This window comes from Anomalospiza imberbis, chromosome 1 (genome assembly GCF_031753505.1).
Source record: "Anomalospiza imberbis isolate Cuckoo-Finch-1a 21T00152 chromosome 1, ASM3175350v1, whole genome shotgun sequence".
Taxonomy (NCBI): Eukaryota; Metazoa; Chordata; class Aves; order Passeriformes; family Viduidae; genus Anomalospiza; species Anomalospiza imberbis.
Window position 1 is genome coordinate 4,331,183 of NC_089681.1, and position 23,765 is coordinate 4,354,947.

At 40.7% G+C, this 23,765-nt stretch overlaps 1 protein-coding gene and 1 long non-coding RNA gene across 6 annotated transcripts in view; one reads left to right on the forward strand and one right to left on the reverse strand.

The window, feature by feature from the left end:
• The window catches only part of DENND3 (DENN domain containing 3), a 31,636-nt gene extending 15,569 nt beyond the window's left edge, over positions 1 to 16,067 (reverse strand). Inside the window, exons 1-8 of the mRNA XM_068179900.1 lie at positions 15,900 to 16,067; positions 9,782 to 10,055; positions 9,112 to 9,227; positions 8,472 to 8,611; positions 3,012 to 3,123; positions 1,743 to 1,862; positions 642 to 860; positions 219 to 340 (exon numbers count right to left, since the gene is read on the reverse strand). Of these exons, the coding sequence (XP_068036001.1) occupies positions 219 to 340; positions 642 to 860; positions 1,743 to 1,862; positions 3,012 to 3,123; positions 8,472 to 8,611; positions 9,112 to 9,227; positions 9,782 to 10,055; positions 15,900 to 15,983 (1,187 nt within the window). The 5' untranslated portion in view covers positions 15,984 to 16,067. The remainder of the gene's footprint in view (positions 1 to 218; positions 341 to 641; positions 861 to 1,742; positions 1,863 to 3,011; positions 3,124 to 8,471; positions 8,612 to 9,111; positions 9,228 to 9,781; positions 10,056 to 15,899) is intronic.
• An 851-nt stretch (positions 16,068 to 16,918) lies between these two features.
• Positions 16,919 to 23,765, forward strand: part of LOC137468321 (uncharacterized) — a 51,635-nt gene continuing 44,788 nt past the window's right edge. For 4 of the 5 annotated variants that reach the window (XR_010995874.1, XR_010995878.1, XR_010995875.1 and 1 more), the window contains exon 1: positions 16,919 to 17,506. This is a non-coding gene — a long non-coding RNA (uncharacterized lncRNA). The remainder of the gene's footprint in view (positions 17,507 to 23,765) is intronic. The other variant, XR_010995876.1, reaches the window with a different exon arrangement.

Sequence of the window (23,765 nt, forward strand, 5' to 3'; positions counted from 1 at the left end):
GAAACAAGCATTCCAGTGGCTGCAAAATACCTTGGTGATTATGACTGCTTAAAGCCACTTCTGTACTAATTAATTGAAATTTTCAATTTGCCCTTTTTTAAAATACAGTGGGGTTTAATGAATGAAATAATATTATAATAATAAATAATAGAAAATAAACTTGGAGCATCAAGCATGGTTTATGCTCTAAGATAGACACATCTTCAAGAGCTTGTCACCTTTTTATGAAAGTTTCTGCTGCTTGTGCTGGAACATCTGGAATCTCAAGTTCCTCTTCAACCATTTTTGAATGTGAAATATCTCCATTATCTATATTAATTAGAATTAAATCTTCACCTTCCTTTCAACAAAAGAAAATAGAACGACTGTACATTTATTGTAAAAATATTTACTTCTTATTTACATACTTCTCAGACAATTAATTTCATCAAGGAGGTAAACCAGAAAGGGACTGAAATTTTTTCCACAAGTAGAAAATGGTACAGATAACTAAACAATTACATTCAAGAAAAATAAATGCAGTTGCCTTAATAGATGTTAATCCTAGTACATAAACATTTAGTAATCTAATATGCCTCAATATGGAAGGGGACAAATGCACTGCAAGTAAAAATCAAGAGTGGTAATGGTTTAAAACATACCATGCTCACTTCATCAAAATGATCAGTATGACATCCCATGAGGAAAGATGTTGGAGCCATCACAAAATCCAGCATTTGCCGGGACAGAATGGGCACAAAAGTGTGCTGCCACTGAAGGGGATGAAGGTACAACATAAAGCATTCAGCAATGAGTGTCAGCAGAGCCCAGTCAGAAGAGAAGAAAACGATTCTCTGCTCAGTCAAAATACAGGTCATTATCTGGAAAACAAACCCAGAATGTTAAATATTTGCAAAGAGGTATCTAGAACACACTAGAAATGCAAATATTTCATCTGTTTGTGAGAGTCAACCTCAAAATTCTCATTCTTAGTAGCTACCTTAATGATTTATAAAATGAAATAATGCCCATTTCAAGATGCATCAGCTGCAACATTTAGGATTTGAGATACTTTTATTCATAACATCCATGTGTGGGCAAAACCCCCAAAAAAATAAGACAGAACTGCCAACTCTCATGGACTGAGGAGGTTTCTTAGAGAAAGTGGCTCAGATAATACTGATGACCTAAACAACCTAACTTAACTTCAGAGGTGGCCTTTGAGCAGGGAATTGGATCAGGAAACCTACAAAGGACACTCCAGCTAATATTATTCTAAGACTCTGTGAAGCACTGAAAAAAATTCTTTGCAAATAGCTTTTTGTATTTCCACACCATTTACACCTTTTTTGTATGAGAGTGCCAATTGTCATTAATCTTTCCCACAGGCCCCTTTCTTAAACATGAAAAAAATTATTATAAATCTTGTAGAAATGCATGTAGTGAAAATTCAAAATAAAATCTGTCAATTGGCTTGGGTAGTTACATTTTAAAATAGATTCTTAAGAAATTTAGCACCTATTTCTGGACCACAGGCAAAGAAATGTAATATACCTTAATCTAATCAGGTCTATCAATAACAAAGTATGTTAAGAAGAGGTATAGTTTTTTTTGCCATAGCTCTAATATTCAGAACTAAGACTATTCTGAATTCCTGGGTTTATAAAGTTTTTTGAGTAAATAAACTTGTTGATTTTTTCCTATACTAAAAATTACCAATACTGTCAATCTCTAAAATATTTACAAATACGAGTTAGTTTTACCTGCAGCACCTGCTCTGGCTTGAAACACAGCAATGGAAGGTGGAGATCCAAGTCAATAATTGGACTGTCTGGATCCTCTCGTGAAGGAATTATTATTTGAAGCGGTTTCATATGAAATACCTGTAACAACAGATGGTTTCTGTTTACTCCTTAATGAGACTGTTCCCACAGCACATTTAATTCAGGATTTTAGTTCCAACTACAAAATACTAATTTGAATTGAGAGCATGGAGACAGGTATTTGCATACTGCAGAAAAGTAAAATAAAAAGAGAAGGAAATATTAAAAGACATAATGAGTAGTTTGAAAGATGAATATGAACTTGTCTCCTCTCATTCTCATTGAGTGATTGGCCAGTAATTTTTTTTTAAAAACATCTTTTAACATAATTAAACTTGCTTTATTATAAACATAACAAAATAATTGAATTTATATTTGTAGATACAACTGGGAAATCAAAACTATTGATAAAATGCATACAGGAAACAGAAAAAATATCAACAAAATAATGAGCAGAGATTGTCATGCTAAGAAATTAAAACAAGCCAAAAGGAATGAAGTCTCTCAGGGTTTCAGATACTTCAGCTCAAATCTCTGGAGGTCAGGTCCTGCACATGCTGCACATTTCAGCACTCACAGCTGGTTTAGCCAATCACTCAGATATTTTCCAGCGATGCTATTTTTCCTCCCCTCCTAACCCCTCATCCCAGGGTCAAGGAAAGCAGCTAAGGAGAAGCCCTTGGCTGAAGTTCTGATTCCTTAGAAGCCACTGCAGTAGATAACAGAGCGTGTGCTGAAATCACTGACCCAGCTGACATCTGGCTGGATTTGGGGTCAGAAAGAAACAAATACACAGCACTGAATACAAATGTTGATGTGAGTTTCCCCTCTCAGCTTGGTCTTACCCAGGCAGCAGCCAACTCAACATTTCATCCACTGCACACTGTTCTGCTGCTCCCAGACCTGCCCAGGCATCATGACAGACCACAAATAGTTGGCATGAGCCAAAGCCTTCCCAGAGAAGTTTTGAAAACTAAAGAACATGACTGGTATGCCAGCATTCCAGCCTGAACCCTGGTCACACTGTTATTTTCTCTACTAATAATGCATAGCCTGATTTTTAAAGCACAGGTACTGACATCAGTTTCACATCACCAAGTAATCTCTGACCTGACACTCATGAATGTCACCCAGTTATTGAAAACAGCATCTTAGTATCTTAGAAGACATAATGTTAAAATAATTATGAAATTGAGGAGGAATAATTACCAAGTGGAGTGATCCTGGTGGTGGGCTGGGGATTAAAAACAGCTTTGCTGCAAATTCTTTTATGTACTCCTCGACATCTAAATCCCTCAAAGGTCGTAGCTGCACTAGTAAGCTGTAATTAAATGATAGGAAATGACTTATCAATAGTAACATGCAAACACAAAAAACTCTTTCTACTGATAATCTAGAAAAAAATTATTAGGAGTAATGAAGCTATTATTTCAGCTAATTAATTCCTAATGTATTAGATACTTGAGCAGCTTCATTAAATTTTAATGATGCTTCTGTGTCAGAAGCAGAGGGTTTTTGTACTCCCATGCATAAAATACTGCTGCATTATATCCATCAGAGGACACAGCACAGTGGTTTGATGGCCAAAGGAAGTCACATGTGAGGTGAGATGGTGAGGTGTAGCTACAGCAAGTGTCTTCTAGAGACTGCTTGAGGAACCAACCCCCACAGCTGCAACACGTGGTGCTCCTCTCATCCCAAGCATCAGACACCAGCTCTGAGATGGAAAACAGCAGCAGAGGAAAAGAGAGTTTGTAGACCCGAGTTTGACTGCAGAGGAATGTGAAACAAGAGCCATATTTAGCATAAGGCTTAGGCCTCTATGGACACTGCTCTTTGCTGTCATTCCTGCCCACACAAAGAATAAGAACATTTGTGCAAACCTGCTAAATGTTTCTCTTTTAAAACTGTATTACCCTAACAAAGGTCACATGGTTTATACTATACATCAAATAATTTCTGGAACATTTAAACATACACACAATCAAGACTGAAAACTATTAACTCCCACAGCATTTCTGAAATGTAACAATTATCAGGTTAGATATTTGTGGTCACAAAGGGTGTTTTGTTCAATAGAAGATTCACTTGCATGTTTATAGCAAAACCCCCAAATATTTACAAAATGAGAAATCTAGGCCTGCAAATCTGTATATAGAGAAACTAGGAACTGAATATGGTTGTCTTCTCCCTGGAGGTTTTACTTCAGTTTGCAGCTTTACTGGTTTCCTGCAGAAGAACACTTGCTCTTCAGGAAGGAAGCAACTGAATAGGTTAAGAGATATATAAGGATCCAGCACACCATATTTGTGTACAGCATTTAGAGTCCAGAAAATAAAACCCCATATTCTGTCATATATTACTGCCCTTTCAAATGAAATATTTAAATTCACTATTTTCCTATTTGAAGAAAGCCCTGGGCTGTTAAATAAATATTCCCAAAAAGTCCATCAGCTCTTCAGGGTTGCAGAGAAAGGGGAATTTAAGAATTATCAAAGAAAACCAGACAGTTGAAACATCCATTTAAACAAATACTCTGTCACACTTAGGGATGCCTCAGATTTGGCCAAACAGAGTAAGCAGACCTGCCTTTTTTTTCTTTCCTTTGAGACAAAAAGCTCTTATCAAGACAGTAAATGTCACAACAGACACAAGATGACAGAGAAAGCAGCAGATGTACAGAGAGGACAGTCAGAGCTCCTTATTCAGGACATGGTGCCCCATTAATGCAGCCTAACAACAGCTGACAGCTCTGCACTGCAGACGTCTGCAGAAATAAATGAAGTAATCTCTGAAACACTCAAGTGGAGAGCTAAGGAGTTTATGAACCTTTCATTACTGCTATTAACTGTCCACAGACAGGTGTTTCAGAAAGCAAGAGCAGCTCAGAATAGGCCCTTTGTACTGCCTCAGTGCTGGGAGCTATTTGCACACTCCCACCTTTTCTCAAGGCAGCTGAAAGGACTAACACACAGGTTGGAAGATTTACTGTTTGAATGGAGCCTATTCATCCATCCAAGACAGGAGTTCATCCAGGAGATTACTGCCAGGAATATTTCACTTTTCATGCAGTATAACAGATTGAGGTAATACTACATGTGCAAAGTGCCAAAACCTCTCAAGTTAAACCAAACCTTTTCAAAAAATGGAGAATACTCCAACAGCCACTGTGCTGTGAAACCGTTTAGGTGCACATCCGCTTGCTCTGGAGAAAGGTAGACACTCCCCAAATGTCTTTTGTGACAAAACATGTCCCCAAACATTTTGTGACACACACAAAATGTTCTGAATTTGGAAGCACTGAGTGCTAGTAATATGGAAATTAGTTATAAAATTAATGGCACAGAATACAAAGACCTTCATTACTATGATGACAGCTTGCAGATTCCTTCGCAGTTCAAAGGACCTGCATGGATTTACAGCTTGATGTTGCCTGTGCATCTCAGCTTGGTTTAATTTTCAGTTGTGATTTCTACTCTGCCACTTGAAAAAGTTTAGGAACCTGAATTTTATCTAGGAATACTTACATTAAAAAATACTTTTAATGATTGTTCTGACTGAAAACAAGTACCACCTCACCTATAAGCAATTCTGTGCACTTAGGTACTGAAGAAAATCTATGCACAGAATTCTGGAGGAAAAATAAACCTTTTGCTGCAAAAAATCATCCCAAATGGAAGCAGAACCCCTTTAGATGCTGCTTCAACATGAGATCTCCAGGACCAACAGCATTCTTGCACTAGTTATCACAATGAAAGGGCTACACACTAGAAACTGGTGGTTTGAGGTCCACCAGCAAGTGCTTTCAGAAGTTCTGACTGGAGAATGATTAATCAGTTGAAGCATCCTGCAAAACAGCTCTGCAGCATACCAAAGATACAAGTGTGCTGTTGGAGGTGTTATTATTTGTTAAGTAGAAGAGGCATTGCTACCTGAGTACATTCAAGCAACAAAAACACTTAATTAGATTATTAACCCACTGATCACCTGATGACACACAGTAACTCCCTTTCTGGTTTACAGAAATACAATGTCAGTGCTTTGTAATCTTCCAAAAAGTCAGAACATCTCCAGCTGTACAGGGCACTACACTCAAAATATCTCATAGAGGTTTTGGCTGCAATTGTTTATGTTGCATTCAGAACAGGCACACACCCCAGCAGCTGTTTCATGCCATGTGGAAACATTTCAGTAGTACAACCAAAATAAGGAAAACTGGTACCTCTCCACCCTTCCCTTCCCTTCACCCTAGTGTACTCTGGCACAGTAAAACACTTTTTCTAAAAAAAAAAAAAAACAAGACACCAAAACCAGAAGGGCAGACATTCTGAAATGAACCATTAAATACTATAAAGAAAAAGGAAATTAAAAAAAAAAATAAAATTTAATGGAAACCTAATCAGTTGAGTTTCCAGCACCGTGGGAAATGCCAACACCAAACTCAGCTCTGTCACTGGCATTCCCCACCCCCTCCAGTTACACACACTCCCATCTCACAGATGCAACAGCAAAAAGGGGAAGAGTGTGTGAAAAATTGCAGCTGTGTGAAAAATTCCTCAGTTAAAAGACCAAGACAACACACAAGACTAACACGGAAGGTTATTGTCCTGTTGAACTCCCCTATAATTAATCACATATTTACAAATCACTTTAAGCTCAGATTGTACACTACTGATCAATTGAACTCCTCTCAGAAACCAGTACAGACTCAAAAGAGAAAAGCCATCTGTGGACATCAATGCTTTAAATAGGTGCCAAACCCTATTTGATCATATGTGATCAAGGCAGAGGTATTTAATTATAATGTTTAAATAATTATTAAGTTTAAAATACCCACCCAGAGGCAGAAGCAGATCTAGAGGGTTAACTCTATCTGCTTACTGTCTCTAAATAGATACAAGAACTAGAGACACTTTTTACATCATCTGGAATTTTCCATGGTTGTCCTGAAGCTTCTCCCACTTCTCCCTCAGTGGGCTCTTTTAAAATCCATTTGCCAATTGACTGCTTCTCCCAGCTCAGAGATGTCTCACTTCAGAGAAGAAATTACTCACTTATGAATACTCTACATAAACCACTGATGGGTACTGTAACTGTCTAGCTGAATCCATTTCCCACCCAGTGGAAAGCTGATGTGAGGTGAACCCTCTCACAGGCTGAGCTCACAGTAGAAAAGCAGCAGGAATCCCACTATAAAAGCTGGATGGAAACAGTAGCCACAGCTGTAGTCACAGCTGGAAGAGTTCCATATGCAGATTAGCAGTGATTTAAGATTTGAGACTTATGAAAGGCAGCAGTGAATCAGTTCCTGCAATACCAAGGGCTGATGTAATTCACTTAAATATAAAGGAGGGGGGAGTCATCTGGGCAGGAAAGGAGAAAAGAAAACAAACATTTCCTTCTTATTTCACTAAACATTTCTTTTGATTGCACACTGGTCTGTGCACACCCTGTTTCCATAATGTTGAAGTGCCTTGTCCACATTAAACCCCTTCACTAATGCTTTTAAAATGCCAGAGCAGAGGTACATGCCCTTAAAAGGGCTGCCAGAGTGACTAATTTCTGATCTCACAGCCTTTTTAAGTCAATGTCTAAAATGCCCAGGAGGAAGGCACTGCTTTGCTCCTCCAGGGCTCTCTTCATGCATCCCAGGGAAAGCCAGTCAGTGCTCTGAGAAGATCCAAATCCACAGCACAGGGAAGAAGAGGTTCATAGGCTGGGGAAATGAGTGCTCAGGTCTCATTTGGGCTGGAGCCAGGCTAGGGGCTGGGAATGCACCTCAGCTGGTACCCAGGGAGTGCTCCCTTGCTCATCTGCTCAGGATACCAGCAGAGCAAAGGGGAAGACAAGCTCCAACCTAAAACCCCAACATCTTTCAACTTATGTACAAGAAGCAAATACCTGCAACTGGATTCAAATTTGACTCTAGAAATCATGACTGAAATTTAGTGAAGAAAATCTCTTCTACCTTTGGACAGCAGGTCTGCACGTGAAGACACCCAGTAATGTCCAGTGTACCCAGGCAGACCCCTTTTGTGAGAAGGTTTTAATACAAAATAGATCTTAACAATTTAACAATAAAGTAACCTCAAATTAGAGAAATTACTTCATAAGATAGATCCATGTTCACTTACATTTTACATCATCTACACTACATAGTATTTGACTGTTTCTAACCAGTGTATCCTAAGAATTTCTCTCCTAGTTCTACAACATCCAAGTAACCACTCTACTTCCTCAAGTGACTTGGATTATTTCCCTAAAGTGTCATTAACTGCTTATTAATACATATATTCATGTTCTTATGACATTTATTTGGTGCATTATAAAAAGTTTTTTGTGCTTTGAAAGCGATTTTCATAAGAGTGGAAAAAACCACTCCAAGAAAAGCCAATAATATCTGTAAAATATCCATTCCCTACACATTAGCAAAAACCCCCAAAGAAAATGAAGACAACATCATAACTAATACCCTTGGTATACAGAATTTGCACTTACTGTCTGGGCAACCTTGACACAGCATTTCTTCTTTTCATCTCCCACACAACCTTAACATAACACTAACCACTGCTTTAGCATCACACAGCTCTCCTGAGCACATCAAGCAAATTCAGGTATTAAAAACCTGCAGTCATTTCCAGCAGAAACACACAGTGAAGCAAATCTTACCAAGAGAGACAATCCTTGAGGGCACTAAAATACGGGTATCTGGATATAACACAAACAGCACAGGGTACAAAACAGACAGGCACCTGCCCAGTCTGCGCAGATTCCCAATGGCCCTGCCCATTTGAGGAGGTGGAGCCATCCTGCAAGAAAACTGCACATTAATGACTTTATGTTAATCATGAATGTATGGCTGATATTTTCTTGAGAACCTTAAGAGATGTGATATCCAATTCCCTCTATATTTCAAAGGTATTTTGATGTCTATCTCCCTTTACATCTTCAGAAAGACTTAAGCAATGTGTATTAAAAAGAATTTCAGCACAAAATATATTCAAAAAGAGCATCTTTCATTGTTTGGAAAGAACAATCTTTACCAAAAAAAAACATCCAAGGGATAAAGTCTGCTCCTAAATATCCAAATCTCCTAAATGAAATCCGTAACAGTTTTTCCTAATGCAGTGTCTTCTAAAGTACTTCATTTAAAGTGGCAATATAAAAATATGATTTGTCCTGTATTCCTCCTAACATAAAACCACACCTGTTAACTAATTTGATAAATTGAATCCCACATTATTCTCGAAGTGTTCTGCTTTTGTATATTTTAATATATTTCAAGAGAAGAATGAGTTAAATAACTTACTTGCATAGCCTGGTAATACTGTGCAACAACACCATATGTTCTGTTACCACAGACATCAGTGAAGACCAGGAAATGGATGTGGTCCTCTTTTGATTCAGAAGTTACATAAAGTCCTCCTGAAATGAAGGCAGCAAGCATATCTTTAATTATATATTTAACTACAGTTGTGTGAAAGACAATTCATGACAAATACTGCACACTGCCACTTCATTTCAAGAGAAATGTTTCATTTTAAGGGATTAAAATGTAATATACAGTCCACTTGAACTAAAGGTTGTTAGAGAGGCTGTAAGCTGCATATTACTGAAGAGGCAAAAATGAAATTATTCTGCATTTTCAGAGACAAAATACAATAAATGGGTTTAAATTACTTTTTTTTACCAAGACATTAAAAAGGTCTGCAGTAATGACACATATATTAAAATTTCTCCAATTAAACCTGGAGAAAATATTCACTACTTCAGGTATATCAAAACACCAAATGAAAAGTGAGAGAGTACTCAGCCATTTTAGGGTGAAAAATAATTTTTCAAGTGTGTGCATGCTTGCCCATCACTCAAACCAAGATTTACCAACAAGGGCTAAAAAATAATTGCTGAACTATGGGTCAAGAAATATTTACATTAAAACAGTTCTCAACAAGAAGTGTGAACTGTGAACCCTCATGTACCTGGGAAGCACAGCTGTGGCAAAGCAATAAGATCAATGTCCTTTGGAACTGTCACATCTTCTGTGTCAGGTGCTTTCTGCTCCCCATTGATGCTCTTGACATTTCCAGCCTTGGGTCTCTCTTTTTTCTTTCGGAAGGATCGGCGTTTGCTTTTATTCAAGTTATTACCAGCATTAATCATCTGAAAATCATCTCTGCTGATAAACGGAGGCACAAATACAGAAAGAACTTCTGGATCAAGGGGAGGAAGATTTTTGAGTTTTCTTTGAGTGCCCTATTGAAAAAAAAACAACAAACAAAACAAACACTAAGTTGATAGTCATCCTGATATATGGGGTTTTTTTCATAATTTTTAACCCTAGTTTTCTTCTACCTCTAAAATTGTGGGTTTCAACTACATTTTTCTGCTTCCTAAATAATTGATTTTTCCTTTTAAGTTTTTGTTTTATGCATGTTAATGCAAGGAAAATGGGCATTTTTAGCAGGCAAGGAAACCATCATTCAAAATGTCCCATATTAGTATTATGCCTTTGGCAAAAGAAATTAACAGGTATCAAATACTATATTTCCTCCTTTTCAGTGTTAAGATATACTTAAACTATATTTAAAACAAACACTGGCAATAAAAAAAATCAGGCAATAAATAAAAGAAGAGAAAAGAAAGAGAAACAGCTGGGCCTCTTAGATAAGTCTTTGTTTGACTTCAGGAAAAGCTTCCTTTCAACTCAGAATAAATAACGTGCACCAAAAAAAAAAAAACCCACACAAATCCCTAAACACCACAAACACAGACTTTCACAAGAAAACACTTAACTTCATAAGGCAATTAACAAAGCACAATTAAAAACCACAATCATTGTTACAATAAACACAACTTTAAGACACTGAAGCCATGAGAATCCCTCCATATACTGATGACTCAGTGGAACAGGCATCCCAAGAGCATGTATGAAATTAAAACATTTTTCACAGGCAGCTTTGCAAAGTATGACTGGCCTGAAAGCCCTCACTGCCCTGCAATGAAAAGCTGTGGAGGAAATGATCAGAGATTTCCTCATACTGGGGAGCATTTTTTGTATTCTTGACCATACAGTGGAGCCAAGTAGCTGCATTTCCAATTACTTCATTGCAATTTCAATTCTTCCTGCAAGGTTAAAAAAACAAGCAAAAGCTTTGTTTAACCAACGGATATTTAGAAACAGGAAAGGCGAGCCCCACTGTGGTAAAAAACTGTTTTGTTTTTAACTTTTTGCAAACATCTTCAAAGTCAGCGGAGGTGAAGCACACATGCTGCTTTTATCACCAGATATGATGCAAGATGCTCCCTGCGAACCAGTGCTAGCCTCACCCATCATTTCTCTATTTTTTTTTTTAATAGCTACAACATAGACAGCTCTGTTACCAATCTTCCCCTGTCCAGGTTTTGAGACAGAAGTCTCAGCTCTTACATCCCAGCAGATATGTCCTCTAATAGTTTTCTTTTCCACATTTGAGCATCACAGAAAAAATGTGAAGGAATGCTTCATGACATGTTAGTTATGGTCTCTTAAATTCCATAAAGTACACTGTATTTATAACAGGATATTCAAAAGAAACTACTTCACTAAAAATAAGAAGTGGAAAAACACACTTTTAATGAACAAAGAGCCTGAATTAAAAGTAAATTGGTGTGGAAACGAAAAGTTCAGGTAAGTATCCAGTGGGATAGTCAAAAGATAGCAATGACTTTAAAGAGCACATCACAAATTGGGGTACTGAGTGCCACATCCTCACATGCTAAGAACTTCAAGTGTCTTTTCCTTAGCTGGCAGCTGACAAAGGCAATGAAGAAACTGGAAACACATATAAATTCACCATGATCACCCTCAAACTAACATGCAGCTAAACATTTCAGGAGGAAATTAAGAATTAAGGCTCAGCCCTGAGGCTGTTATGCAAGAAAAACAGAGACATACTCCAACAGCAGCATTCTCAGCTTGGCAGATTTGCCCTGCTGAGGTTTCCACACAAAGTTGCTTTGACAGGGCAATCCCTGACTTACACTGAGGCATCTCTGTGCTCCACAGGGCTGGATGGCAGCCAGCAATTTAATGGCCTCACAGCCTAACAGTTCCTGAAATGGCAGATCCTTGATGTCTTGAACTGCTACAGAGACATTAAACACCATTTTCCCCCACAGAACAGCACTGTCAGCACTGTCACTGACCCACTGACTCAGTCTCCAGCATTTGAGTCAGCTCATATTAATGTCTTAGCCAAAGTCACATTTTTACTCCTTGTCTTCAGGGACAGTGAATAGGCAGCAACAGAACAACATTCACTTGTTTCTCTATTCTTTGAACATTTTATCTTTTCTGCTGCTACTGTTACTTCTTCACTTTGAAATACTTCCCTTTTGTAGATTCTTGCTACCAAATCTCCTTGCATCGTACATAGCTTCTTACAAACAGCAGTGGGGGATTTTATTCCATCCCTATTTGACAGTGTTCCTGTAACAGCACTGCTGTAAAGGACACTGATACGAGACAGACTTTTACAATGACTGCACTATTTAGACACGAACAGTAGCGTGTTGAAACCACAAATCAGAGCATGACTTCAGCTATCTGGTGTTTCCTTGACCTCATTCTCCTCTTCCCATCATTGAAGAAGTTAATTTCACTTTGAATGTCATGAAAGAACTGGTTTCTTTAACAAATAATTAGGCTGGGAAAGTATGAAGCCTCTGAAAAATTAGATTGGGCAGGACAATTAGGTTGTACTAATAGAACAAAAGGGAATGGTTTTAAACCAACAGAGGGCAGGTTTAGATTAGATATTAGGAAGAAATTATTTTTTGTGAGGGTGGTGAGGCATTGGAACAGGTTGCCCAGAGAAGCTGTGGATGCTTCATCTCTGGAAGTGTCCAGAGTCAGGCTGGATGGAGCTTTGAGCAACTTGGTTTAGTGGAAGGTGTTCCTGCCCCATGGCAGGGGCATTGGAACTGGGTGATCTTTAAGGTCCCTTCCAACCCAAACAATTGTCGGATGATCTCTGCAGAGTCTTGTGAAACATTTTGCACAAACTAATGACAAGGTTGACATTAGGTCTGGTTGCATTGTGTTTCATCCAGTCAAGTTTCAGAAGTCCCTTGGGAAGGAGATTCTTCCTCCCTTATGCCCCAGCCCTCAGAGCAGCTTCTGGTCTCACTCTTGTTTGCCAGCAGCTCTCCAGTATAAAGGTACCCAAATGTGGGACAATGTTCCAGATGTGAACTCAAGGGTTTTGAGTAATAACAATAATAGCAATAATCCCTTCCCTTTGCCTGTGAGCCACAGTCCTGATGATGCAGGCCATTACAGTCACTGATCAGACAATCACACAACAGCTTGGGTTGGGAGGGACCTTAAATTATCATCTCATTTGAATCCTCCTGCCATGAGCAGGGACATCTTCCACTAGACTGAGCCACCCAAAGCCCCATCCAATTTGACCTTGAACACTTCCAGGGATGGGGCATCCACAGCTTCCCTGAGCAACCTGTAACAGTGCCTCACCACCTTCACAGTAAAATTCTCCCTAATATCTAATCTGCCCTCTCTCAGTTGAAGCTGTTCCCCCTGTTCTACCACTCCATGCATTTGTCAGAAGTCCTCTCCAGCTCTCTTGGAGCCCCTTCAGGTACTGCAAGTCCACAATAAAGTGGCCCCAGAGCCTCTTCTTCTCAAGGCCAAACAGCCCCAACTCTCTCAGCCTTTCCTCATATGAGAAGCGCTCCTCTAATAATCTTTGTGGCCCTCTTCTGGACCCACTCTCAAGAGCTCCATGTCTTTCCTGTGCTTAGGACCCCAGAGCTTTATTAGCACTCCAGGTAGAGCACAGGGGTTGAATCTCCTCCCTCACCTGCTGCCCACACTGCTTTGGATGTAGCCCAGGACACGTTTGGCTTTCTGGGTTGCAAGTGCACATGGCCAGGGCATGTCCAACCTCTCATCCACCAGCACTCCCAAGTCCTTGGCAGGGCTCCCTGCATCACCCAGTCTGTACCAGTAGTAGGGACTGCCCTGACTCAGGGGCAGCACCTTGCACTTGGCTTTGTTGATTCCCAGGGTTCCCATGGATTCACTTCTAGGGCTTTTCCAGGTGCTTTTCACTGCAACAAGCACACACTGCTGACTGATGCTCAATCTGCTCATACCTCATTCCTTTAAGGCAGCTTGACAGCCAGGGAGGCATTAGAGAAGCAGGAAAAATTGTTTTGGTGGTTATGTATGCATCAGCAGGGCCAGAAAGCATGAGGCAGCTCCATACCACTGACTGTGGTGGGCAGATGCAGAAGCCACCAATGGAACCTGTCCAAGACCTGAGACATGTCATGGACAGCTTGCACACGCTTGCCAAACCAAAACCCAGCTTTATAGCTGTAGATAACTTAGGGGAAAGAAGTGTCACTTCTGTTCATTTCATTCTTACAAAATACACACTTCCAGTGCTAAGAAAGAAATCTTTAGCTGAAAATAGCAGCCTTTGATCTTTTCAAATGGAAATCTCAGAGTGACAATTTTCTTGGCAATAAGGATAAGCAATGGATGACAGCCCAGAAACTTCTGTTTCAGGAGCTTCAGTGGAAAACTACTTTTTTTTTTTTCCTGGAGTCCCCATCAACAACAGGTCAATCATACAAAACTTCTCTTACTTTGGGGGTGGGTTACATCAGTCCCATTGATTTCATTCGTTTTATTACTCCATGTTTAAGTACAGTTAAGAATGCACCAACACACTCTGAAGACCACGATTTGAAGCACTATCATAATTTTTACCCACTGTTTAATTTATAAATATCATCACATACCCACTACTTTCATTTGGAATGTTATCTTCTCTCAGTAAATTCTTTTCTTTCTACAATCACTAAAATTAGCCATATAAACATATTACACTGTCCTCATGTAGATAGTGCTGCAGAAGGAAAAGGAAATGGAGTAAATCTGTAAGCTTTCCCTAAGACAGTGACTGAAATCCCTGTGATGCAACAGTTTGCAGGGACTTTACTGAAGTTCATATTGACAAAAGAAGGGACTGCTTTCTTTTCTGATACCTTTTTGTATTTTGAGCAAAGAAACAATTCAGAACCTGCAGCGTGATCAGAATATCAGAATGGCTTCTGCTTTCTGTAGCCAATTTCTTATTTGTTATTTCTTATTTGTTGTTCCACAGGGATTTTTTCAGAAAGCAGTGAGAACTAAGCATACTGGAATGAATAAGAAATTCCCCTTCCTTTGGGTTCACTTCTCATGCTTCTGATAAAACACCATGTAAACACTGATTTCAAAAGTCTGGTGCTGACATTTAGGAACTATTTTCCCATTCTGAAGGTACACATGAATGAGATCCTGGAATGTGAACCTCTGCTTGGCTGTTATCACTTAAGAAGCTGACATCAGCAAAATCCGTCTCCTGAGAGAGTGAACAAGCAACAAGCCCAACAAAGGCTTCTTTATCTAATGCTATTAGAGCACAATCAAATTCAAGTTCAAGCAGAGCAATTGAGATCCCTGGGAGCTGTCTGGCCTTTTTTTGTGCTGGCACCACTGCTCTTCCCACTGCAGGGCAGCTCGTAGGTATGGAATAAACCCATCAGCACACTTGAACCAAGCAGAACCAGGAGGAGAGGGCTGTCATTGTGAGCCCACATGGGAAAATTATAAACAAATTATAAACCACATATTCAAAGCAGCAACCGACCCATCACCTCCTGCTGTATGCAAGTGGTTCAGATTACGCCAAACACAGAGCACTTGAGCTCACGGGGATTTAGATCTCGTGTTTTCCTGAGGATACGAGTTAGCAGCCTTTATTCTCTTGCTTTTCTCTCCAGCAGAAGGCAGGTCGTGCAGTAACACCCAGTAAAGATCGCATCGTTAAGCGTTTTGCTGCCCCTGCTTCTATAAACCTACGGAGAGTTTCGCCATCTAAACTCAGACCTTTGGAAAAGTGCAGCTACCTCACACCGCTACCAAATTCTCCCTCTTTTGCTGGCGTTCGCCTGTCAAAACAACTTTCTGTGGGGATATTTCAGCTCCACGCGCTGACAAACCCAGCCCCACGCACTGGCACCGCCCGCCCGAACCCCGCTCACCTGGAGCAGCGCCCGCACCCGCTCTGTGGACGCACCGACCAGCAGACAGATCTCCAGCAGGCCCGAGGGCAGCACGTCCTCCATGGCACAGCCGGGACAGGGCGGCTCCTTCCCTGCGGGCAGCGGCTCCTTCTCTCGGGACAGCAGCGCCCTCCCACCCTCAGCGCCGCCCGGTCCCGCCCCGCGGGGTGGGGAGGAGCGCCCGGGCCACACACGGGAACACTCCCCGCCCGTCACTACTCTGTGCGCTTTGATTGGCTGTTCCCCTGTCACTCTAAGAGCCCCGGCCAATCAGAATGGTAATGCGTGCGGTGGGCCGGGCGGGGGCGGGGCTTTAGGGTGAGCGCGCTGAGGGTACGAAGGGCTGGGAGCTGAGGTGCTCCGGTCTGAGGTGTTGAGGTCTCAGGACTGAGGGATGGAAGAGAAGAGGTGGCAGCTGAGGGGCTCCGGTCTGAGGTGTTGAGGTCTCAGGACTGAGGGATGGAAGAGAAGAGGTGGCAGCTGAGGGGCTCCGGTCTGAGGTGTTGAGGTCTCAGGACTGAGGGATGGAAGAGAAGAGGTGGCAGCTGAGGGGCTCCGGTCTGAGGTGTTGAGGTCTCAGGACTGAGGGATGGAAGAGAAGAGGTGGCAGCTGAGGGGCTGAGAGTTGAGAGTGCGAAGGATGAAGTGCTGGAGGATGATGGGCTCTGGGCGGAGTGGCTCAGGGTTGAGGGGGAGAGCTGAGGGATTGAGGGGCTCAGGGCTGAAGGCTGAGGGACTGAGGGCTTAGGGTGCAGGGCTGAGGGGCTGAGGTACCACTGGCCCCGTTAAAAACTAGTGATGGGGTTTGTGATTTACAGTCATGCGATTTCCACGTTGACATAACCAAGGACTATAATACTTGCTAGTTTTAAGCAACAAGGTGAGGACCTAACTCAAACAAAAGAAGTCCCCAGTTGTTGCTCCATCCCTTGAAAGTGTTCAAGACCAGGCTGGATGGGGTTCTGAGCAGCCTGGAAGCTGCTCAGAGACTTGCAACTGGATGATCTTTAAGTTCTCTTCCAACCCAAACCATTCCGTGATTCTCTCCTCACCTCATTTCACTGTCTCACCGGGACAGCCCCTGGGAAAGACACTTCCCGACTCAAGGTCGAGTTAATTTTTCTCCACGGGCTGTTTCCCTCGTGGGGCTGCTGGCCAACAGGGGCTGAGGTGCCTCAGGGCTGCCTGTCACCCTGTCAGACGTGGGTGATGTCATGGTCTGGCGCCTTGTGAAGCACAGCCATTCCCTGCTGTTTGCTGCAGGTGACTCAGCAGGACCGTGTCACTTCATCGGGACTGTATCACTGCCACTACGCGGGAGTTTTCTCTTTACGTTACCACGGCTCAGAATTTCAGCGGGCTGTAAGCACAGAGCTGGTGCAGGCTGCGCCGTGTTTCCCTTCTGAAGCAGCAGAGGCACAGCACAGGGAACTCCGAGGTTTCTTCTTGAGCTGCTTAATCTAAATACACCATGAGTCACTCCGTATGTATTGGCTCTGTGCAGATCTGCACTGAGAGAATGTAATTCCTCCCGAACCGGAGCATAAAGTACCCGAAACTAGAGATCGGTTTCTCTGAAACTGGTGGTATGAGATAAAGTTTCATCACAACCACAAACATTTTTTGTGGACTAGTGTTCCGGTATTTTAAATGCAAAACCATTCCCTGTCTAAATGGTTCCAGGATTTCATGAACTTCTTGTTAGTTCAGGGGTCAAATCAGATTTCCTCAAAAAGCATAAAGAAGAAAGTATAAAGTATAAAGACTTTATTATTTCATGGGGGTTTTATTATCTGAATTTTTGTGGTGTTAAAGCTCAGAATTATACAGCCTCTGGTTGTCTCAAATTTTGAGGAAGACACACATCCAGAATATAGGAAACTGTTCATATAGCAGTAACTAAAAGAAAAAAAAATTATTGAAAACCTGGAAGTTTCAGGGATCACTTCTCCAAAGTGGTAGAAGAAGATCAGAGGCTCAAAGATTTATATTCATGAACTTTGAGGTTATAAGGGATTGTTAAAATGATCTTGTTTAGCCTGTGTAGCCCAGGTCACAGAATCAGAGTCCTGTATTAATGCTGTAACTTCTGCTTGAGGCCATGCCATGTTAACAGTCACTGTTAAATGCTGGGTATCTCATTATCAGTTTCACTTTTTAGCTTAGCTCTTTGTCACTGGATCATGTTGCATTGGCTGTTGCTTGAACAGACTTTTTACTATTAAAAGATTTCTCTCTGCAGAGTTCAAGATTATTAATCTCTATTTCTAAAAGATTATACAACTCATATTTTTTAAACTCATTTCCTGATTACTTTTGTGCTTCTTTTCTCAAAAATTTCAAAATTTTCCAGTATTATTTTTGAATCAGGGACACCAAAACCAAAGCTATAGTATTGCTGAATGCTCAGTGGTAAATCACATTGCTGTTTCTGACTGATATCCCCACCTAATTAAAACAGAGACAGACAGATACATGAATCATTCAGAAAGAGTGTAGTGTTTAATTAGTTATCCACCGCAACATAATTTTCTTAGGGTTATTACTTCCAACATGACAATCCTACATCTTACATTGACTGACCTATGACTGTGACCAAGCATTTGACCGTATTATAAGAAAATTACAAATGAACCAAGGCTATTAAGCAATTCAGGTCACCCATAGTTAATTAATCTGTATCATGATAATTTTCTGATTTCTCTGCTATCTGCAATGATAAATACTGGATGATTCTTGTTCATAATTAATGTAGCACTCAAAGCAAAGATACGGTGAAGTTATTATCAAAACAGAACTCCAAGATGAAAGGTACTAATGTTAATCTGGTAATATCTCAAGAACCCTGGAAGCAGGAAACCTGCTATATGGGGTCACTGGTAAGAGACAGAATCATTCACATAGACAAGAATTCCTCTGTGCTAAGAGAAATTTGTGTAGTTGAGTAATTTTCTTCCTAAAAAAATTGTCAACTGAGGAAGAAATGCCAGCTTTTAATATGTGTTTTCTTTTTGCAAGATCACAAATACAGTAAATGTTTGTTTAACTCTCTGAGGTGATACTGGCTGCTGAATGCAGAAAAAACTGGAGTTCTTGATATGTCTTCAGCATGGGATAGGCTTTATCAGACCTACAGGGCCACATCTGAATAATAAAGAGTCTCTTGGCATAGAATCTGATTTATCTTCCAAATACAGTGTTTCTGTTTTAGGCAGACTGTTGAGGGGAGAAAATAATTTCACCAGTTGTATTTCTTTGATGTGATCTTGCTTATAAAATAACTGAGTGACTTGTTGAGTTGTAGACACCTCCACTGCAAACACCTCTGTCCTGAAGGATGTGGGCCAGATGAAGAGTCTGGACTCTGAATTTCAGGAGAGCAAATTTTCAGCTCTGTAAAGAATTCGTGAATGGCACCCCCCGGGAAACTGCTCTCAAGGAACTGAAAAGAGCTGGCAGCTCTCTGAGGACAAAATTAGTTGAGTGCGAGAGTGATTAATTCCCATGTGTAAGAAATGAAGCAAGGAAGGCAGGAGAATGGCATGGGTCAGTCAGGAGCTCCTGGTCCACCTGAAGTGTAAGAAGGAAATGCACAAGCAGTAGAACAAGAGACAGGTATATTGGGAAGAATACAGGGACACTGCCCAGATGCGTAGAGATGGGATCAGGAAAGCCAAAGGCACAACTGAAGCTGAATTTGTCAAGGGATTTTACAGGTATGTTGGTCAAAAGTGGAAGATAAAGAAAGAGTCCACCCCTCACCCCCTGACACACACAGATAAATAAGAGGAGAACTGCAGAAAACCAATATGGAGAAGTCTGGTTTTCACTCATGCTTGTGCCCCTTTCCAAACAGTGCTGAAAACTACACATTGACTAACTGAGGGCTTGTGCATCCTGCAGAGTTTCACCATGATGGGTGTAAGGTCTGCATGAATTTTCATTTTGAAACTGAATACAGACATCACTCGTGTTGTGCAGGTTTATTGATAGTTAAATCCTTTGGATTATGATCAAGCTTGTGGCACAGCAGTATCTGTAGATGAGAACTGAAACTCAGACCACTGCTGCCTTCTGCTGCCTGGCTCACAGGAAGACACATTGTCCAGAGAGGTGATGGGTGCCCCATCCATGGAAACATTCAGGTCAGGCTGGACAGGGCTCTGAGCAACCTGGTCTGCTTGAAGATGTCCCTGATCATTGCAGGGGAATGGGACTTGGTGACCTTTAAAGGTCACTTCCAACCCAGACTATTCCATGATTCTGATTTCTGTGTCTATGCTAAGCACGACATAAATAAGAAATCTTCATTCTGTCCAGTAAGAACTGTGTGTTCTAGCCAGAGAAGACAGGACACACAGCTTGACCTGTGCTGCTCTAATAAATATCAGACAATCCTTTGCAGTCTGGAAGTCCATTTAAAAACACCATCTCTCAGGATTTTAAACTCCTTATCTCTAAATACAGTTCTTATGTTCTTATTATCAAGGTCATTCATAGGGCAAGGGATTTATTTTGAACAAAACTCAGGGAGTCAAGTTGACATATTCTCTCCAATGTTAGCATTTCTCATTTTATATTCCTTCTTCCAGAATAATGAATCAGGAGACTTCTGGGAATCTGCAGTGAAAGATCTTTACTGACAGACCTAACATTTCTTTCATTCATGACAGTTCACTTTCTAAATTTACACTGAAATTAGCAACCAAGCAACTACTGACTTTGCAAATCAAATCAGGATTTTCAAATTGGGGCTCTGCACAGATTTAAAATTTCTCTCTCAGTGCCTCAGAGACTTATTGCCATTCTTGATGATGCTATAAAAACCTACTATGAGAATTCTTTATTGTTGCAGGTGTTGTCTTACTGAGTGCAATGACTTTGGCCTCAAAATTATTCGGTAAGAGGTCACCAGGTTGAGCATAGGCATGTCAGAGGGGAAGGAGGACAGTTCAGAGATCTCTGCACCTATTAACAGTTTTATTTGCATCTTCTTTCTTTTTTACTTGGCTTGTCTGGTTTGTGCTGACACCATTTATGGTACTACAGGATACAAATTTTCTGCAACATTGACAGTTATTTGTCATGCATCTCTTTAAGAATACATGGATGTGTTTCACTGGCATTACAGAAAAATGCCAGCATGGAGCAGGTTTTACAGTGTGTCACCGTGGGATTTGTGTTATCAGCTTGAACCTGCCCATGTGCTGCAGAAGTCACCTACAGCCTCCTATTTCCTCAGCTCTTGACCTACGGAAATGTACCCCCTGTTCAACCTTTTGTAGGGAAACATGCCCCTTTAAACCTCAGATCCCTGTGATTTATCCACATGTGCTGAAGGATTTTGTTGTGTTTCTCTGTCACCTCTGAGAAAGGCAGAGCATGTGCTAAAATCAGGCAGCAAAGGCCTGGAGCTGTGCTGTCTCCATCCTCAGAGGTTTTCAAGAAGACACCGAAGAAAACTCTGAGCAAACTGGGCTGATTAGACAGCTGACCCTGCTTCGTGCAGGAGGTTGGACTACAGATCTCCTGAGGTTCTCTCTGACATGGATGATTCTGCCATTCTCAGGGGCTCTGTATGCTAACACAGCAGGAGGGTTAAAAAATTGTATATGAAGGAAACAAGATGTTAGAATTATAGCAAAGAAAACAGGGAAAATCCTCAGCCAGTTGTACAGTCAATGACCTTTCAAATGGACACAATTTTTCTGTGATGGGATAACTGAGTCCCAAGGAAATAGCTTTGGGTGTCAATGCAGCACTTATTTCTCATCACCTCTATATTTCTGATAAGGAGGCTGGCTGTAGTTTTATTTTTTAAAGAAAAAAAAAATTGTGAAAATCCTAGGAGGGAAAAAAAGGAGATTAGCTTTATCACAGCCCCCACATCTAGAGAGATGTAGCAACACAGAGCTGTCAGGCCTTGGCAAAGAACCAGATTAATGTGAGTGCTCTGAATATTAGAAACACTTTGCATTGTAGATACTGTGAGATATTCCCGAGGCTACAGAATAGCTTATTCCTGAATCTCATCACTCCAGGGGCAGTTTTAGCGGTGTTTTATTTATGTGGGATGCATAGCGTCTTCCTCAAATCTGACTGGATTAATATGACATTTATTATACTTTCAGTTCTTTACCATCTGGCACAATCTCGGGCAGCCAAGGAGATTTTGCAGCTGCTTTTTATAGTAGCATTAAGATTTCATAACATTTGTTCTTTTACAGCATTGCTGTAAGAGAAATGCAGACTGAGAATTCCTGAAGTGGTGGGACAAGAGAGACAAGAGGTCAATTAGTGATTGTCAATCAGATACAGAAAATAAAATTTCAGACCAGGTTTTGTGTAATAGCTTCTTGTATACATCACTGTAACAAACCTTAAAATACATCAACATATATATCATCATTCATAACTATGAACCTCTTTTTGCTTTTTTAAATTTAATAAAGTATGCTTGCTTTTTCTCCCTGGAATCTGGAGAATCTCTTGAGATACTCCACTGTGTTCAGAAAAGATCTTTGAGCAGTTTCATAGCTCAACAAAAGCACCATATAGTAAACTTCACCCTTAATTAATTTTAGTTCAATGCATATTATAAGCCAAACACTTTCCTTCTTGATATTTTGTAGCAGCTCTTACATCACTCTTGTTATGAAAAAAACAGCACACGTAAACAAAATTATCTTTGTTATATAAGAAACAATCTTCTCTAAGCTTGTGAAGCCATTATGTATGAAAAGGTTTTTAATTTTAAAATATTCACATAACAAGGCTGTTGAAGAAGATGAATCCAAGCTTGGATCCAACCAGAATAGCCATCTTATTTTTCATGTGAAATAACCAGCTTCCAAGTGACCTGTGCTTACCTCCAGATAAAAAATGCTTTAAGAAGAACCACAGAAAGGCAGCAGCACAGACCAAGTATCCTTTAGAGCAGCCTAATTCAGAGAATTCACAGGTATTAGCCAGAGTGGCTGTGGGTAGTGTGAGACCATCCTAACTTCTCAGCATTCCATGCTGCCACTCCTCATTCCTACGTTGTGGAGCAAAACCTCATGGAAGTCTTTTGTAAGCACAGAAGGGACAGGACAATCTCACATCATTGTATCCAAAGCTAGGAAGATGTGGACTAAACAGATGGACCACAAGGTGGTTGAAAATTGGCTGGACCATCAGTTTGAAGGGTTGGGGTGAACAGCTTGAAATCTGACCTGAGTGAATGGCATTCCTCAGTGTTTGATACGGGGCTAAAAATACTTGGCACATCTTCCCCATGAATGTGGACCATGGGGTGAAAGATGTCCTCAGCAAGCTGTGGATGCCACCATGGGTGAAGGCTGAAGGGCAGAGCGGCCGTAAGAGAAGGCTAAGGAGAATCCAAGTGCCATTCTCCTGAAGAGGGGTCATAAAGAAGAGCACCACACACTCAAAGGCACAGTGGGAGTGCAAGAGACAACAGTTGAAAGTTGCAGCAAGGGATTTTTGATTGAATACAAGGAAAAACCATGAGAATGGTTTTTACCATGAGAATGATTAAGCACTTCAGCAGTCTCTCCAAGGAGCCAGTGTGACCTCCTTCCTTAGAGATTTTGGAAATTTGGCTGAACGAGAAGCAGAGCAACTGGATCTAACTTTGAAGTTGTTGCTTTGAGCAAAGAGTTGGACTAGAGACCTCCAAAGGTCCCTTCTAAACGACATTTGTCTTTGATTCTGTAATTAAGCCCATATTGCTTTATTTTCACCCAAGGTTCCTTAGAGATTTAACAGTGCAGCAGACAGAAAACAAAGTTCAACTATTTGCATGGCTAAACATATTGTCTACTTTTAGGTGTACTGGCGTAG